The sequence below is a fragment of the Poecilia mexicana genome, unplaced genomic scaffold (genome assembly GCF_051168715.1).
Source record: "Poecilia mexicana isolate PSO_F unplaced genomic scaffold, ASM5116871v1 scaffold_22, whole genome shotgun sequence".
Classification (NCBI taxonomy): domain Eukaryota; kingdom Metazoa; phylum Chordata; class Actinopteri; order Cyprinodontiformes; family Poeciliidae; genus Poecilia; species Poecilia mexicana.
The window spans coordinates 13,631,410-13,647,187 of NW_028263391.1; the positions used below are offsets into that span (position 1 = coordinate 13,631,410).

The 15,778-nt window shown below is 39.5% G+C and overlaps 1 protein-coding gene across 1 annotated transcript in view; it reads right to left on the minus strand.

The window, feature by feature from the left end:
- The window catches only part of myt1lb (myelin transcription factor 1-like, b), a 40,699-nt gene extending 25,329 nt beyond the window's left edge, over positions 1–15,370 (minus strand). Inside the window, 4 exon segments of the mRNA XM_088002839.1 lie at positions 2,121–2,255; positions 9,275–10,444; positions 14,336–14,775; positions 15,354–15,370. Of these exon segments, the coding sequence (XP_087858965.1) occupies positions 2,121–2,255; positions 9,275–10,444; positions 14,336–14,775; positions 15,354–15,370 (1,762 nt within the window).
- Positions 15,371–15,778: the final 408 nt, after the last annotated feature.

Consider the following 15,778-nt stretch of genomic DNA (forward strand, 5'->3'; position numbering starts at 1 on the left):
TTTCTTGTCAAAGTGTACAAATGATTTGTAAGCCCTGTAAGAATACCGGTTTATGTGCTAATAAAACAAAAGTTAGCATCTGCTTTTGAAGTTCTTTTTTTTTTTTTTACAGAGTCTGGGCCCAGCTAGATCCAGTTCAAAATGTAAAATCTAAACCTGTAAAAATAACTTTCTGAAAACAGATTATCCGATTTACAATTCAAGATTCATAAAATCAGTTTTCTTTTGTGGGGAAGCAAAAAAGGGGAGTGGTTTCAATGCTTTTTGTTATTAGGATCATTTAATAATCATAAAAAGCAACCAGTAGCAAACTAGTTAAACCTTAAATAAGTTATTTTACACTTAACGGTAGTTTCAAACAGTGCTTGTCATTTTTGACGACTCATACTGAGTTTGTGTAAACAAAAAAATGTGAAAAATATTGTTAAAATATGGTAATTTCATTTTCATGAATATATGTATTGTTATTCTCCAACTCACTTCCTCCAGTCCATTTGTAATCTAATATGGGTTTAAGTTTTAGGATTTTTATTTTGTGTCTCAAAGTTTACTTGCTTATTGTCTTGTATAAAAAAATCACATTTTATTCAGGATTAACACACTTTCCCATTGGTTATGGGAAAATCACCTTTTAGTCTTTTTCTTTTTTTAGTTTTGATGGATGGAATTTAAAAAAAAATGAAGATTTCAAACACTTGATCACAACTGCATCACAAAATGCAGTTTTCTTCTACTAAAAAAAACCCCAAAATGAGCAAATAGTCAGAAAGAAATACTCTGAGATCTAATTTAATCGTCATTTTTCACAAGTATGGTCAAACTGCACTTTGTGATTTCCCAATTACATAAAGTCACTGAATTAATAATACATGCTCCATTCATAACAGAAAATGTCTTAATGGGAAAGAGTAAGAAAGGCTCAACCCTTCAGGCTATCAGATGTAATATATGCTCCTATTTACCTTCAACTGTCCTCTTGATGACTGAAAATGCTAAGTCTTGAATTATTCACTTGGACATGTATATATATATTTTTATTATTTGTAGGAGGAAGAACAGAAGAAGTAGGTGTTTTGATGACCCTGCTCAGAGTTTTACTAAAAGGCAGACTGACAGTAGTGGTGGACAGCGGATGTCTATTCATGACCTTTCCAAGTTCTGCTTAAAATCTCCTGGTTCAGGATACCTGCTCTGAGTCATTTTGCAGTTTGTTTGGGGCCAAAAACCACACTTGTGTGTGGTCTAGCTCTTTCATATTATCTGTTTTTTTAAAACTTTTTTTTTTTTTTTTACTTATGTCTGGGTCATGGCACATCCTAGCTTAATTTTCATTCCGTCGTTAATGAAAAATACACACGAGACTAGATGAGTGCGCAGGGTGAAAGAGACTGAATCAGCACGCTGAATGCTCTAAAGGGAAAACTCATTTTTCATTCAAGGCTAATGTTTATTGCCACCTCTCTTGATCTGTGGCTTACAGATATGAGACTGCCGCCCTATTCAACAGAATTCAATTGAGCGAGGAACACAAATAAATGAACAGGGTTTATGCCATGGATGACTGAAGCACGCTCAGTGTTATCAAGGTCTGCGAGCATTTTCGAGTTTCAAGAAAATGAAAAAATTATGACTCTATTAACAGGAAAAAAAGCTCCAGAAATGAACGGAGAGCAAACTGTTTAACCTTTCTTTCCCCTCAGACATGCGCTGACATGCAGTGAGAAAACACACAACCCTCAACAGGACTCCATTCACAATGAGGAAGTGGGATTATCTTATTCTCTCCGTCGCTGTCAGTCAGTGCAGCTGTGTCAAGCAGGCCAGTGAATCTATAACCGACAGCTCTCGACTGTCCTGCCAATTACCAAAACCTCATTTCCCACCTCATCAACGACGGCACCCGTAGCAGACAGTCAGAAAACAAAACCACGACCCCGTGCAAAATGTCGGAGGAAGCTTGGTGCAGCTGCAACCCATCCGACCTCTCACAATAAAACAGGTACACACCGACGTAGGACCAGACATGGCGGCAAGCACAGAGCACATGCTGATTGCTGGACATCAAAGAACAGGGAGGACACTGGCTGAGACCGACTGCTACATGTAGCTGATTTACTCACTTTCTGGTGGCACTCTGTCTTTGTGCGGACAGCCCGACAGGCTGCGGTGGTGGGGGTACAGGCCCGTCACGTGACCCGTTCCGTCACAGCCCGGCGTCGGACATCGGCTCTCCTTCTTGTCTGCGCGGGAAACATCTGTGGGCAGAAAGCTTCGTGACAGACTTGGAAAGTGTTGGAATGCTTCCATGCTACCATCTCAATGATCATTTGTGGATTCATCACAATGTGAAAGTCTTAAATGTTTGCAGTTGAGTTTTGTTTGTCGTGCCGACTTGTAAGCAAGATGGTTATGCAGAGACCAGTGAAGAGCTGGTCACTGGAGCCTCTGTTCTGTATCTGTTTTAGAGCTGAACGTCGTCCTTACACCTTCTTCAGGTGTCTGAGCTCCTGCCATCAGAAAAACACATTGAAAGCAAAAACACCAGTCTGCCACATAACAGTCAACCTCAAGATAGTGAGATGCCAACCTGCTGTCAATATTATGCATTTTTCATATTGCTGGAAACTACTGGCTTTACAAAATGACAATTAATTACTCTAAAAAAACTGTTTTACAAATATTTTAGACATTGAGACAGAGTTCAAAAATGTATTTTAATTCTGGTCAGTGTTTCTCCAGCTAGAATCACACTCTCTGAAAACGTATGGGTTTTTTATACTAACTAAGCAAAGGATAATCATGACTAAATAAAAGCGGCAACCAGACCTAACATTACAGATGTTACTGGGTAACGTGTGAGATTTCTGCAGTAGTAAGAATACAAATATATGGTAAAAGTAAAAATATATAACCAAAGATTAATGCTTAGAAGAGAACGGGAATGATTTAGGCAACTTGTGCTGCCGGTGTGTTTAGTTTTTGATTCTAGGACTGTTACACAAGACGTCTTTATTTTTACATTCTAAAGATGAATAATTTCTAAAGACGCAATTTTTGCTTAAGCATAATGCTGCACATCCTTTACTGAGAAAGAGAAGTACAGTTTTCAAATCAATACCGTTTCATTTGTTCAAATTTAACAAATATGCCCATGCCTAATGTGGAGTCTTAAAAAGACAGAAAACCTCAAGAGTTTCTTTTCAAGTTTGTCTTTCCATTAATTGGAAGGCGCTGAAAGTTTGTACTCAGCTCGATACCAATACAATAGTAAGCAAGCAAGTGACCTGATAGGTGCCAAAGACGAATGCCAAGTGCATGGATGAGATTTCTAACAGCAACTGCATTTTATTATATAGTGTCTGTATGAACTCAGTTTAAATTCAACATATTTTACAAGGATCTTTAATTAAAAAAAAAGGTCCCCTCTTTGGTGACAACAACCAAATAAAGCCCATCCTGGACCCGGCTCTATTGTGATTTAATGTTTTTAATATGTGCCATTTTTCTACAAACTGGATTCCAAAAAAGTTGGGACACTAAACAAATTGTGAATAAAAACTGAATGCATTGATGTGGAGATGGCAAATGTCAATATTTTATTCGTAATACAACATAGATGGCAGATCAAAAGTTTAATTTAAAATGTTAAAATGTAACATTTTAAAGGAAAAATATGTTGATTCAAAATTTCACAGTGTCTACAAATCCCAAAAAAGTTGGGACAAGTAGCAATAAGTGGCTGGAAAAAGGAAATTGAACATATAACAAACAGCTGGAAGACCAATTAACACTAATTAGGTCAATTGACAACATGATTGGGTATAAAAAAAGCTTCTTAGAGTGTCAGTGGGTGCGTTCACACTGCAGCCTGAAGTGACCCAATTCCGATTTTTTGGCAATTCCGATTTTTTTGCCAGGGCCGTTCACATTGCCAATAAATGCGACCTGTATACATTCTGCAGTGTAAACGGGCAAACGACCTGAAAGTGTACCGCATGCGCAGTAGAGGGCGCAATAGCGTCAGCGTTCTGAGTGTTCTGCCAACTGCCATAAAAAGAAGAAGTGCTCAGTGTTTGCGGAAGTAGACATGGAGGCTAACGGCGGAGCTTAGCTTACATATTTGAAGTTGTTGTCCGGCCAGAGCAGAATATTAACAACTTAATCCTCATATAATTCATCATGGCTGTTGTTTTTCTTCCCACTTGCGCATATCAGGACGCAGAATAGTGAGATTTGTTGAGAATTAGTGACGTTCAGTTCGGATGAATGCGGCCTGAACATTAGGTCGCATTTGAATCGGATATGTGTCGGATATGGGTCACATTCGAAAAAGAATCCGACCTGTGCTGTTCACACTGCCATGAAAAGATCGGATACAGGTCGCATTACGTCAAAAAAATCAGAATTGAGTCACTTCAGGCTGCAGTGTGAACGCTCTCTGAAGCCAAGATGGTAAGAGGATCAACAATTCCACCATTGTTGCGGAGAAAGATACTGAAGCAATACCAGAATGGTGTTACCCAGCGTAAAATAGAAGACTTTTAAGTTATCATCATCAACCGTACACAACATCATCAAATGATTCAGAGAATCTGGAACAATCACTGTGTGTAAGGGTCAAGGCCGTAAAACTCTACTGGAAGCTGATGATCTCCGGGCCCTTAAACGTCACTGCACCTCAAACAGGAATGCCACTGTCAAGGAAATAACAGCATGAGCTCAGGAATACTTCCAGAAAGCATTGCCAGTGAACATAATCCACCGTGCCATCCGCCGCTGCCAGCTGAAACTCTACAGTGCAAAGAGGAAGCCATTTCTAAGCAAGCTCCACAAGCTCCGTTTGCACTGGGCCAGGAGTCATTTAAAATGGAGTGAGGCAAAAGGAGGACTGTTCTGTGGTCAGATGAGTCACGATTTGAAGTTCTTTATGGAAGACTAGGACGGCATCTCACCCGGACCAGAGAGGACAAGGATAACCCAAGTTGTTATCAACACTCCGTTCAGAAGCCTGCATCACTGATGGTATAGGGCTGCATGAGTGCTGGTGGCCTGGGCAGCTTGCATGTCTGGAAAGGCACCATTAATGTAGAGAACTATGTTCAGGTTCTAGAACAACATATACTCCCATCTAGACGTCATCTCTTTCAGGGAGGACCCTGCATTTTTCAACAAGATAATGCCAGACCACATTCTGCAGCAATCACAACATCATGGCTACGCAGGAGAAGGATCCGGGTACTGAAATGGCCAGCCTGCAGTCCAGATCTTTCACCTATAGAGAACACACAGTGGTAAAAAATGGCCTTGTCCCAACTTTTTTGGGATTTGTTGACATCATGAAATTTTGAAATAGCATATTTTTCCTTAAAATAATACATTCTCTCAGTTTAAACTTTTGATCTGTGATTTGTGTTCTATTGTGAATAAAATATTAGATGTTGGCACCTCCACATCATTGTGTTCAGTTTTTATTCACAATTTGTTTAGTGTCCCAACTTTTTTGGAATCCGGTTTGTAGACTTTACTGTGTTGACAGAACTACGGGCAGGAGCCTGTGACAGCCACCGGAAAAGTAAAGACAGGTAACCCTGAGTAACCTTCTATCTAATGGAGGACATTTTCTCATCATTTGAAGCAATCTAAGTGCAGAGAGATGTGGAGGTAGGAATCAGCAGGAATCAAACACCTCGTCTTGGTGAACAAATTCTATCCTCCATGATACTCGCTCCTTCATAGCAGGCTGCATCAGAGGAAAGCTTCAGAATTTGTGAAAGTAGATGACATGCCCGTTTCCAGGCCGGAAAACCCGTGGGATGAACTTGGGTGGAGCCAGATTGAAAAATGCTATTTTTACAAAAAAAAAAAAAAAAAAAATTTAAAATCAATCACCCCTACATTCCAAATTGATCCTGGTTATCAAACAGTACAGTAAGCTCAGGTAATTATCCAAAGTAATTTAAAAAGTTTCCAAGGAAATCCAGTGGACTACATGAAGTCATTGACTTGCAGCATTCACTCCTCCTGGACGGGCACATATAGCAACAGCAGAAAATCTCCTGCATTGTGTTATTGACTTTGCAGCGATCCCTCATACTGAGCAAGCATGTAGCAACAGTGGAGAGGAAAGTGTGACTGCGTATTTGAGAAGACGGAGCAAAATGCACAAAAAATACACACTAAATGATGTAAGATTATTTTCTATGTTCAAGTAAAAAGTTAATAGTAGGAGAGGGAGACAGTCTGATGAAAAGTCTACTAAAATCATAACTGCAAATCAAGTATAATCTGTTAGACTTTCTAAGGGGTAAAATTAAAGCTTTGAAACTCAAAAGCAATTTTTATCGGGCCCTAACATCATTTCGAATGATTTCTTTAGCAAATCTGCCTTTATGAGCACGAGTTGTGCTGTGGAGGAAAAGGGATTTCAGGATTTCAGTCAGGATTGAAATATAGCAGAAAATATAGAAGAAATCTCAAACTGTTTCTGACATTCTACAAAGAAAATATTTTTTGATATTTTAAATGTTTCATTATTTTTGTCCAAGAAAAAAATAAATAAATAAAAAAAACGTTAGCTTTTTGAGTGCCGAGCACACTTGAAACCAAATTATTTTTCTTGACCTTCGAATCCGCTTTTTTTATGTCTTTCTTCGACATTTATTTCTGCATTCATGTGTGGAGCCAGAATGAAATGATTAAAACAAAGACATGCATTAATTGCTTTACTGAATTAAAATCTCTGTTTTCTTTTCCGCTCTATTTTCGCACCAAAAACACTTTTTGAGACATTCTCCTCCACACAAGAAACAAGATTGTCTTTCCCCCCCTGAATCCTGCATCTTATATTTCCTTGCAACTAGATCAGATATGGTTCCAACCAAAATGCACTTAGCTGTGCTGATTATTTATTTCATGTTCTGAATGGAATTACAGAAATAAATGTAATTTTTAATGATATTTCAATATACTCTGTGGAAATGTTGACGTAACAAGGGGAGGAACGATACACAGTTCTTTTATGTCTTAGACCATTTTCTAACTCACTTCACGTGAACAGACATAAGCCCCTCACTTGGGTTGCGGTGTTAAAATCATTCGAGTGAAGGGAAGAGTTTGGAAACGGCAAAACTGAGAGGTGGCATAGGGCACACGTAATCATACATTTACAAATGAGTCACCAACATAAATTCCATGTCCCATTCATCAGAAAAGAAGCACCTCATTATCCTTTGGGGCCATCATCCATCTATGCCACATTAGGCCCATGTGAGTTGGGATAAAACTGCAATGTCATGTCTGGCTCTTTTGTCTGGCACCAACACAATCAGGAAGCAAAGTTTCATGTTGATAGGGAACTTGAGCTGCAAGTAAAATGCAGTTTCTTTTGTATAATGGCTTCATTATACAATGTTTGCTGTTAATGTTTCAGCAGCACATTGGAAATAATTCTCCATTTCCATACATGTGAGTGCAAGCAGACGTGATGCTCATGCATCTCGCCTGCATCGCTTCTATTGTGGAGAGCGGAGGCAGCCAAGTGGAAGGCATATTAGAAAGCAGGGGATATTGATTGTGGCTGGGGACGGGCTGTGCTTTGCATAGCAAATGGCCCCCATTACCATACCATCTCTAGATAATTAATGTGCAGTCAGTGGGCCTGTCGTTCGTTATCGGTCATTTTGATACTGTTCAATTTTCATCTCAACCTCATGCTTCTTTTAGGGAGCCTTGCTCCTCCGCTAGTTTTTATAAATCACACACCGAAACCCTGGTCAACGAGTGTCTGTTACTATCTTGCCCGGGGAAAGATGCTTATCGCCTTGCAGCCGTCTTGCATCCTCTCATTATACCAACATTATCCAGGCACAAAGGCCAGGGAAGACTCTTGAAATTAGCATTTGTGTGGCATTTAAGTAGCAATATAAACCTGCTGTGAGTTGTGTGGCATTTGAGGTGTAATATCATCCCGCTGTGAATTGCCATGCTCTTATTTGTTGCTCTCATCTGATATCATCCATACAGGTGACAATAACTTATCCACGTCGGTCTGTGTATTACTGGTGCAAATGATGAGAAGAATAAAGAAGTGATGATCTGTATTTTCCTCAGCGTTGTGCTCTTAAGACTTGTATTGCAGATCCTAAAAACAGAGGACCCTTGTTTCATGGTTTCTTCACCCAATCTGTTTGCCTATAGGTTTAAAAATAGGCTGCTTTACCCTGAGCTGCATCACAGGGATGAGATTTGCGGTCCTAACAGGCCATGCAGATTGCCATTACTTATGCCTGACAAGCCTACCCTCTGATGTTTCCATACTGGCCTATTTTACAATATAAGCTGCTGCTGCTGCTCACGCTGGTGCCGAGATTCGAATTTCCAAATTGGCTGAAAAAAAAAAAAAAAAAAAGAAAAAAGCTTGTCCCGAGGTTATACTGAGGTTCCCGGAATGCACACGTGTTTGTCTGGTTTCTTCTGCAGAGGAAATGAAATGCAGAATACTGAAAAAGCTAATATTTTACCTGAGCCTGTCAAATGAGAAAAGCCCTACTGTTGTTTGTAGAAATGCTTTTTGCAGTATAAAACAAAACACGGATCTTGACCTTTGGTTTTTTGGAGCATCTTATGTTTTATGCTTTCTTTAGCCTTTAAGATGGATTATTTGGACTGAATTAACTCTTAGTTGAGTAAAAATAAAGCATTTTTCTCAAGATAATTAGTTAATCACTCAAAATATATATTTTCAACAACTGTTACTGTTACTTTTTTTTCAGCCACCTGCAGACTCAGATGATCTGACACAAAATTATAAACATTTATATTTTATTTGATCTAAAATAATTCAAAAATATTCATCCTAAACTTCAACAATGAATGTTCATTATGCCAATATTCTAAAGGTGAAAATTCTTTCGCTTGAAATTATCCTGTTTAAAATAAAATAAATGTACAAAACAGAGGTTTTCAGAATTTCAGAAGACCATCAAAATATTTGTCATTTGAAAGTCAAACTTAGATTTTTGTACACATTTTTTTTATTACTGAAATTCTTTTTATCAGCTTAATGTCCATTACCTTCAGTAATGAGTGAAGCAGAACTTTAGAGCAGCAAGTAGACAATAATTATTGCATGCAATTAACAGGATCCTACTGGGAAGGCGTAAATAATGCTTTTAAATAAATTACTGTTTTTAATAAATCATAAGACTAGTTAGATTGTGACAAAAACATGAGACTGGGTTACAAACATGAATCAGTTCTAATGGAATCCACTTACCTTTATGGAAGAAAGGCTTCTTCATGCCATCAGGAAGCCGGGCTTTGCGCTCAACGCTGTAACCGTGACGTGGGCCGTGCTCTTCATGGGTGTACCTCACCCCGTCTCTTCTGGCTGCGTCAGCAGCCATTTTATCCCGCATTGCTTTGGCACGCTCCGACTCTAGTGCAATAGCTTTCTCTAGCAGGGACAGATTCCCCTTTGTCATGTCAAACACTTCCTCCGATCGGTCCGACGTCACCGAGGCCGTGTCCTCGTCAAAGTCCCGGTGGCTGTTGGTGTGATATCGCTCATCGTGTGCACAGCTAGAGAAGGCCTTGGAGCGTGGGCTCAGCTGCTCCTCAAGCTTCATGAGATTGTCCATGTCAGAATAGTTCCTATCAAGAGTCCGTCTGTCGTCTTGGCTGCTGTGGTAATCTCCATAGCCGTGATGCTGGGGTTGTTGATTGGGGTCCCCGCACGAATAGTGATTTTGCTGAGTTGGGCCATTTCGTTCGTTGGGCTTTGTTTCACTAAGTTTTCGAGCCAAGTCGAAGCACTGGTTCCTTAGGCACTCCAGACTGCTTAAACACACTTCCTCATCACTGTTTTCTATTTGTCCGTTACTGGAGGTCCTAATTTGACCTCCGTTGTGTGCGTTTCCACCGTTGTGAGTACAGTCAGTATCATCCCCGATGCCGGACGTTCTGTTCTCAAACTCCTGTCCGTCTAAGCTGTCGGACAGAACCGCACCATGACCCTGTGCCAGCAGTTTGAGAGAGTCCACCGTTTCTCGAACCACATCGCTGTCAACGTCCAAACTCAGATCTTCTCGTTGTGTTTCATCCCCTTCCTCCTCCTCTTCTTCCTCATCCTCTTCCTCTTCTTCGTCATCTTCCTCTTCATCCTCCTCCTCCTCTTCCTCGTCGTCTTCTTCCTCCTCTTCCTCCTCCTCATCATCTTCAGCACTGTGGGACGAGTTGCTGTTCATCTCAGACTCTGTCATGGCGCGATTAGCGGCGTCTTCTGCGATCTTCCCCAAGTTAAGGAGGGACTTGGCCACGAGCTCGTCATAGTTTTCATACTCATCGTTGTTGTTGTCATCCTTCTCTGTCGCAGGACCGGATTTTCCGACAACGCCGCCTCCGCCATTGTCTTCGTCCCCCTCACCAGTGCTCATCTGATCTTCCTCTGTTGGGAAGAAAGAACAAGCATCTTGTAATTCCATTTCCGTCATTCTATTTTACAGCTAAATCGGATTTCTGGGCTTGGACCATCTAAATTGGATAAGGAACTCTTTGCTTCCCCTTAATAATTTACTTTGAGAGTCTTAGCAGCAGCTTGTGTTCTGAATTGTGAATCACCACAGGAAGTTAAATGCAGTAGTTTAGGAAAGTTCCAGGCAAAGATGCTCTATGAATCATGTTTTCACAGTAGGCCCCTGATTCTTTCTGCGCCATTCAGTGCTGTGCAAAAGTATTGACTCATTTCATGGGAAAAAATGACTTCCAGCGAGGCAAGGATGTTGTAGTCTTTTAAATGGCATTGATTTAAGGTTTTTGGAAGTTTTTGACAGTTTCTTTAGACTTAAGTGATTTACTGACTCAATCATACTTTATTCTTAATTACACAGATTAAAATGTATTTATATCAAAAGATCTAAATCTTGTTTCATTGTGAAAACAGTTTCCTCATCACAATATCTCAAGATAACTACTTTTAATCGGTGAGAATTAAAAATAGAAACTTCAAGTTGACATTTGAAGTTTGCATAAACTTTAAATAATGGCTGTTTTTGAAGTTCATATAAAGTGTGATTATGTTGTTTTAGAGTATTAAAAGTAAAACAAGTCTTCTTAAGTAGTATAGATGGGAGAAACCTTAATTAAAATGCTACGGTTAAAAGTTTTAAAGTCATCCTAACAGTGTTCCTGGCCAGTTTTTACAACAACATTTAATATTTGTTACAGTTTAAACATTTAAAAGTATTCTATACACGTGACTTCATCTAATAAAAGGTAGATGAATCAGAGATGGGTTGGTACAACAGAAATGTCTTATATTCCATACTCTTTCCTTTTTTCCCATAAAACTTAAAATAGATTTTGCACACTATATAGTTATCCCATTGAACACACAATCCAACTGGAACTTGAGACATGCCTATTCAGTCTATTATTTTCTATTGAAAATGTAAATTCAGAGTCATGTCGTGGTGTTCAAACGGTAACATGATGAACTTCAGTCAGCAGCTATTTATCCCTTGCTTGTAAAGTTCTTTATTTTCATTAAATCATCAGTATCTTTAGAATTCCTTTCAGTGCCTAATTGATTCTGGCAGACTGCAAAGGTTACTGAACCTCTTCTGTCAGTAATTTCAAGCACTCACTCCTGGAGCACTTCCAATCTCTCCTTTCACGTTTCCGCCCTGTGCCGTCGAGAGCACATTGCTCATATTGGCGCCACATTTGCCTTTTGCATTCCTGTAGAGAAAACGCACCCGGAGGTCCCCAATAACATGTAGAAGCAAAAGGAACAAAAGTTTGCATCACCTTTGGTAACTTCAAAACCAGGGGAAAAAAAAAAAAAGATATTAATGAAAAAATATTTTTTACTACACTGACAAAACACAAAGATGTTTGAATATTTCTTGTGAAAACGGTCCTTGTTCTACAAAAGCTTTGTCATCTTTACACACATTTCTACACATCCAAATTTAATGAGAGCAACACAGCCTTTGCTGCCTGGAGGGTGAGGGCTTTAGAGCAGGAAGAGGGAACTGTCACGAATGACCAAGCACATATTTTGACAGCGAAAGGCTTCTTACAGCAACCTCCAGCACCAGGGGTTTAATTTTTGATGGTTTGAAACATGGCACAGGGAAGCAATTTGAAGAGCAATCAAGGTACACAAAAGGGATATAGAAGCAACACAGATTAAGGGGGGAACAGAGGGATTGCCCTGCCCTGAACTGACGTCGTAGTAGCGACAATGGGGCGTGCATGTGAATGAAAAACACAGAAAAGCTCCTGAATTTCACCTGGAGATTGGTAACTGAGTGCCATCAGTAAATGGGAACAGCAAAGATGATGCGTACCGGAAGAGGTCGTACACCAAATCCAATGCTCCTCTTTCAATGTTTAATAATTACAGAGCCCTAACAAAATAAGGGTGTGCAGAATTCTTTCCGGCAACAGCAGTCTTGTACAACGCTTCTAAAGGGTAGGTGCAGACAACTTGCCTTCGATAGAAACAGAGTGAGGTCAAAGAGATAGTGGCACAGTCTCAGTGTTAAAGATAAAATCTCAGCCATGGGCTCTAATGAAAAGTAGTCTGAAAAGATGTTTTCACATGTCTGCGAGAAAATAGGAGCACAGCGGCAGCGGCGATGCCACATCGACACTTTGGGTGGATGGAGCTGCGCGCCAAACAGGGTTAACACACTTCTCTCTCTGAGCTTCACTCTTAATTGGACTTGAAGGCACTGTCAGGTCCAATCGTGATGCGTGGGTGCAAAGCCGAATCTGCTGGAGAGAAACCTGCCAGATCTGCTGTTTGGTGCATCACTGGGGGAAGGGGAGATCACAAACATATGGGGCAGGAGCTTCTGAAATCCCACTGCCAAAACTGGGTGGAATTTTGCAGTGTGTCTTCATGAGACATATATTCAAACTTGAGTGGCTAAAGACTCAATTCTTATTGTGTTAGAAGTTTGGTGATATTTCCTCGGGTAGGTTAAGGTTTGTTCAGAGAAGGATGATCAAATACAATTCAGATTTCTTTTAAAATTATGCCTTTCAGGTTAGTGTCATGTTGAAAATGTCAACCCTGATATTTAGTTCATATCTGTAGAAAGTGGTTGAGTATGCCAATATTTTTTTTTCCACAGGTTTTAAACTTGGCACAAGAGAGGTGGGTGCCCACTCTCCACTGTCTGAACACGCAGCTATGAAATTCAAAACTCGTCAATGCAAAGCTGTAAAAAACACTTTGATGGAAGTCAGTACGAAACAAAACAACAGATATTATTTCCGCCATAACTGCAGATGTTCTTTTTACATGTTGGGCTATGAAAAACTCTTACCAGATCAGCTATTTTATCTTCATTTTTCAGATGGATCTTGTTTTACTCACTTGACGGTTTGTAATCCTGTTGTCAGACATTTCTTCAACCCTTTGAAAAAATCCCCGTCAGATGTTTTTGAGAAGATATTTTAAAAATCTTTTAAAAGTATTTGATGCTATGAAGGAAAACGCAAGTATTCAAATTAAAATCAAATTGTACTGTGCACGTTTAACCTAAAAATGGATATATGATAGCTTCTATTCTCATAAACTAGATTGATCTGAAGTGAATTTGGACTTGATTGATTTCTGTACCACGGCATATGGAATGAATCGGTTTTATCTGCTGTAATCTGGTATTATATAAACAAACTGAGCTGAAGTGATACTGAATTCAATTATGTGGTTCCAGAGTAATGAGATTTAAGCTTTCTATGAACATGGTGGCATGCCAGGCTATCTCTGCTGTTGATCATACCAATAAAAATGCTGGAGCTCATAACTCCAATGAAAAGGCAATTCTGGTTGCTTGAATACATTCATCATGGGCCTTTTGATATGGACTCACACAATCGGCTACGTTATCTATAGTATATCGTTACAACTTCCTACCGTTGTTACCACTGGTATCTTGCACAGTCTGCAGCTTTTAAATGATATGATTTCATGTTCTGGTCAATTAATCCGGCTTTGTTTAAAAGTAAAAAAAGGAAGAAAAAAAAAAAACACATTTTAATTCATTATGTTGAATTTAGCGAACACAAACTACATGAACACTTGTACAAAATAAAAGTTTCAGGATCATCTCAGAGAATGATGAGCGCCAGAACACAAACACAAAAAAACAAAAAAAAAAAAAAACAGGAAAGCATTTTTTTCTCTTTTGAGGGCCCTTAAAGCCTATTTTTCGTTTTTGAAAACTTTCTTCTATATCAATTTGTACAACCATGAAAAAAATTCACAAAATGCACCACATTTGCTGAATTTATTTCTAACATTGTCCTTTAGTACTCTTACCTTGTTGCTGATTCTGCTCTCCGTCTTCCTCCTCTCCTTCTTCATAGTCCACTTCCTCTATAGCTTCCTCATCCTCCTCTTCTGCCTCCTCCACCCTCACTTCATCGCTTTCCTCCTCTTCGTCTTGCTCCACCTCTACCTCCTCTTCTTCCTCTCCCTCTCCTCTGTCCTCGTCCTCCCCGTCTTCATGCTCCATTTGTTCGACATTATAGTCCATGTAACCCTCGACGTCTTCCTCTTCAACTTCTCCCTCCTCCTCCACGGCCCCCTCGTCGTCTTCCTCTTCCCTGTCGTCCATCTCCTCTGTCCCGTCTGTCTCGTAGCACTCCTCCATGGTGGAGTTGTCCATGTCATCCAGGTAGGTGCTCCTCTTCGGAGAGGTTTCCAGAGTTTGCCTGTCTAGACCCTTCCTCTTCTTGGCCACAGGGCAGCCGTACACACTGCCGAGGACAAATGAGAGTACCTGTTAGGAATATTAGCTAACCTACAAAGATTACATCCCTTCATTTTCTGAAGTTGTTACATTAAAAAAATGCCATTTTTTCTAAATGAAGTTTTTGTGATAAACCAACACTTGACAGACCAGTTACAGCAAAATTGTGAGTTTAACAACAATTAAAAAGGAAGAAATCAATTGTTAAACTAAAGCTAATAGAAGTCTTGCTTAATGTTTGCCTTAATTTATACAGGGGCAACAACAATCACAGTAAAACACGGTGGTGGCAGAATCATGCTGTGGGAAGACCTTTTCTTTAGTCGGGACAGAAAAGCTGGTCAGAGTTAATGAGAATATAGATAGAACGTTTTTTAGGGCAGTACTTGGAAAATAACTGTTAGAAATCTAGTTCAAGTCTTAAAACTGGGTTGGAGGTTCACCTTCCTCCAGGACAATGACCCCAAACATTGAGCTTGGGCTAAAACTGAGTGGTTTATATAAAAGCATAGTCATCTTTTAGTCAACATCTAAACATAAAACACAATTGAGAATCCGTGGAAAGACTTGAAAACAGACTCTCACAGATTCCTTCCATTCATTGTGACTGAGCTTCAGCTATTTTACAAAAATGTTATTCTTGAGATGTACAAAGCTGAAAGAGGAATACCTCCAAATACTTGCAGATGCAATCACAGTGAAATGCAGTTCTGCAAAGTATTGACTCATTGGGGACCCACAGGAGTAAATGACACACTTTGTTTTATTTCTCTTGAAAAATGTGTCTTTTTCATTCCAATTCCCCCAAAATACATGTGTAGTGATGAAATGGCTAAGTGTGAAAAACATTCAAGAGGTCTAAATACTTTTACGAAGTACAGCAAACATCACTGTTCATGTTAACCTTTATTTTGTAAAGCTTATTTACAACATTTTGAAAGGAGTTCAATACTTGCAGGGTCAAAGACGGAAAACATAGCATCTCAAGTTGTTCCGCCGAGACAGACATC